The sequence below is a fragment of the Mobula hypostoma genome, chromosome 1 (genome assembly GCF_963921235.1).
Source record: "Mobula hypostoma chromosome 1, sMobHyp1.1, whole genome shotgun sequence".
Lineage (NCBI taxonomy): Eukaryota > Metazoa > Chordata > Chondrichthyes > Myliobatiformes > Myliobatidae > Mobula > Mobula hypostoma.
The window spans coordinates 108,936,853-108,938,920 of NC_086097.1; the positions used below are offsets into that span (position 1 = coordinate 108,936,853).

General features: G+C 42.6%; 1 protein-coding gene across 3 annotated transcripts in view; it reads left to right on the forward strand.

The window, feature by feature from the left end:
- The first annotated feature begins 1,575 nt into the window (after positions 1 to 1,575).
- pde1ca (phosphodiesterase 1C, calmodulin-dependent a) overlaps positions 1,576 to 2,068 on the forward strand; it is a 292,700-nt gene continuing 292,207 nt past the window's right edge. For all 3 annotated transcript variants that reach the window (XM_063054745.1, XM_063054754.1, XM_063054738.1), the window contains exon 1: positions 1,576 to 1,973. In XM_063054745.1, the coding sequence (XP_062910815.1) occupies positions 1,873 to 1,973 (101 nt within the window). In that variant the 5' untranslated portion in view covers positions 1,576 to 1,872. The remainder of the gene's footprint in view (positions 1,974 to 2,068) is intronic.

The following is a 2,068-nucleotide window of genomic DNA, read 5'->3' on the forward strand; positions in this document are numbered from 1 at the left end:
CACAATATGCTACTTAACTTCTGGTTTCCTAACATCCATTTGAATGCAGTAATTTCAAAATACCTTTAAAATGGATGTAAAATTGGAATTGTGAATTCTGGGATGTTTGAGAGCCAGGTTTTGTCTTTCTGGTACAAATGTTACTCATTTTTTTTCAATATTTCCATGATTTCAAACCTGATGTAGAGCAGATGTAGAATAATATCGGGTAAAGCCGCGTTCACAGTTGCCAGTCTGAGAAGAGAAATTAAAGAAAAGTACAACTATTAGCAATAATAATTCACGTTGTTCGCCTGCAAATTTTCACCGCAGCCCACCCAGAACAGCTGAAAAATTGGATGAAAATGCAACCCAGCAGTGAATTGTTGAAGAATTTAAAACTAATAACAAATTGCAGGTAAGTGTTTAAGTAGACTACACCACTTCATTGTGGATTTTTTTTTCCACGATCAAACACATCGTTACCCCGGTGGGGCATGTAAGAGAGTGTGTGTGTGTGTGTGTGTGTGTGTGTGTGGCGATGGTTGTTCGTCGTAGCCGAAGATGATTGAAATCTGTGCGGGAGAGTTTTTAAAGTGGAAAAGCCATTTCACTGGAGCAGTTCCACTCTCTCGGCCTCAGGAGTCCGGGTTCAGTGGTACGACTGGTCGCCACCACTGGGGTTCTTCCTTGGTCGTAGTGGATGATTTTGATTTCATTTGTGCCTTGTCATGCTCCTCGCTCTCCACGGAGCGTTGCAATGCCGCCTTCCTGGGCTTTGGATCTCACTGTAGATCTCATCCGCCCAGTCTGCTGGAGTTGGCTTTACCGGGGTGTGAAACCCACCAGCTACCCTCACCTGGTTCAGTGCACCTGTCGAAGCGGTGTATCGGAGTGTGGCCGCTGTCGCTAATTGGAGCCGTAGGTGAGAGCTGAGTGGCCGGCGGGAACCAAAGGCGAGTGAGCTGCCCCAAATTGGACACGGCAAGCTACCCCTCCCTGGACACCCCATATGCCCCTATTATATTCAATAAAATAGGAACGGACGTGTGAATGTAGCCTTTACAGCTTCTGTGGTATGAAGTCCACGAATCAAAATCACATCGGTTTAGGTTCAGTACTGCCACCTGCTGCTGGCAAGAATAGTTGTCCGCTGTTCATACTTTCTCCGATACAGAAATGTTAAAATGATTTCATGTTTTTGCATTCTATTTGTCCTTTCAAGAAAATTGACATAAATACGGGTTTACTCATAAACGGATATTTTCTGTTTTACATATGAGAAAAAAACGCAGCGCACCCGGATGTAGTATGTTGTTTTAAAAAAAATCTAAACTCTAGAAAATTCACGGATTCTTTTTTAAATTATTCAGCAAGATTCTATAGCAAACAATTCGGCTAATTTCAGTTGGAATTGATTAATCTCTCTTTCCTCCCGGTGCTTTACGTGTGTGATCACGGATTAGCCGAACATCTCCACTGTACCTACACTCGATCCGGAGTTCCGCAAGTGTTGCAATGAGTCTGGGACAAAAAAACCGACGAAGCCGCGCATGTGCTACCCCGCCCTCCCACTCAGTTATTACTAGGGTTTAGGTTGAAGAGCCTTCAGCCGCTTTTGCTGATTGCAAAGCTGGTTTATGACAATTATCACTCCTGCATTTGGACGCAAAGCACCACCAACATAATTTCTGAACCAATGCAAACTGCGACAGTTTCCTTCAAACATGTACTACGAGACTTAAATATTAATGTACGTTCAGTCTGAACGGCATTAGTCGGTGCTTTGCAGCGTTAAAGTTCCAAAGATTTCCATTTTCTGTGGACAAAATGATAGCCTCTCCTAAGCAGCTTTAAAGTTTAGAAATTTACTCATACCTTGAAGTTTAAGGCATGGAATCACCAACTAAGGAAATTGAAGAGTTTGAGAGCAACTCCCTGAAATACCTGCAACCAGAGCAAATAGAGAAAATATGGCTGCGGCTAAGAGGACTGTAAGTATAACATGACTTTTTAGTAATACTTAATCCTCCCCAAATGGCATTGACAAAATACCATTTGTTTACAAGTAACTAACATGCCTATCGTC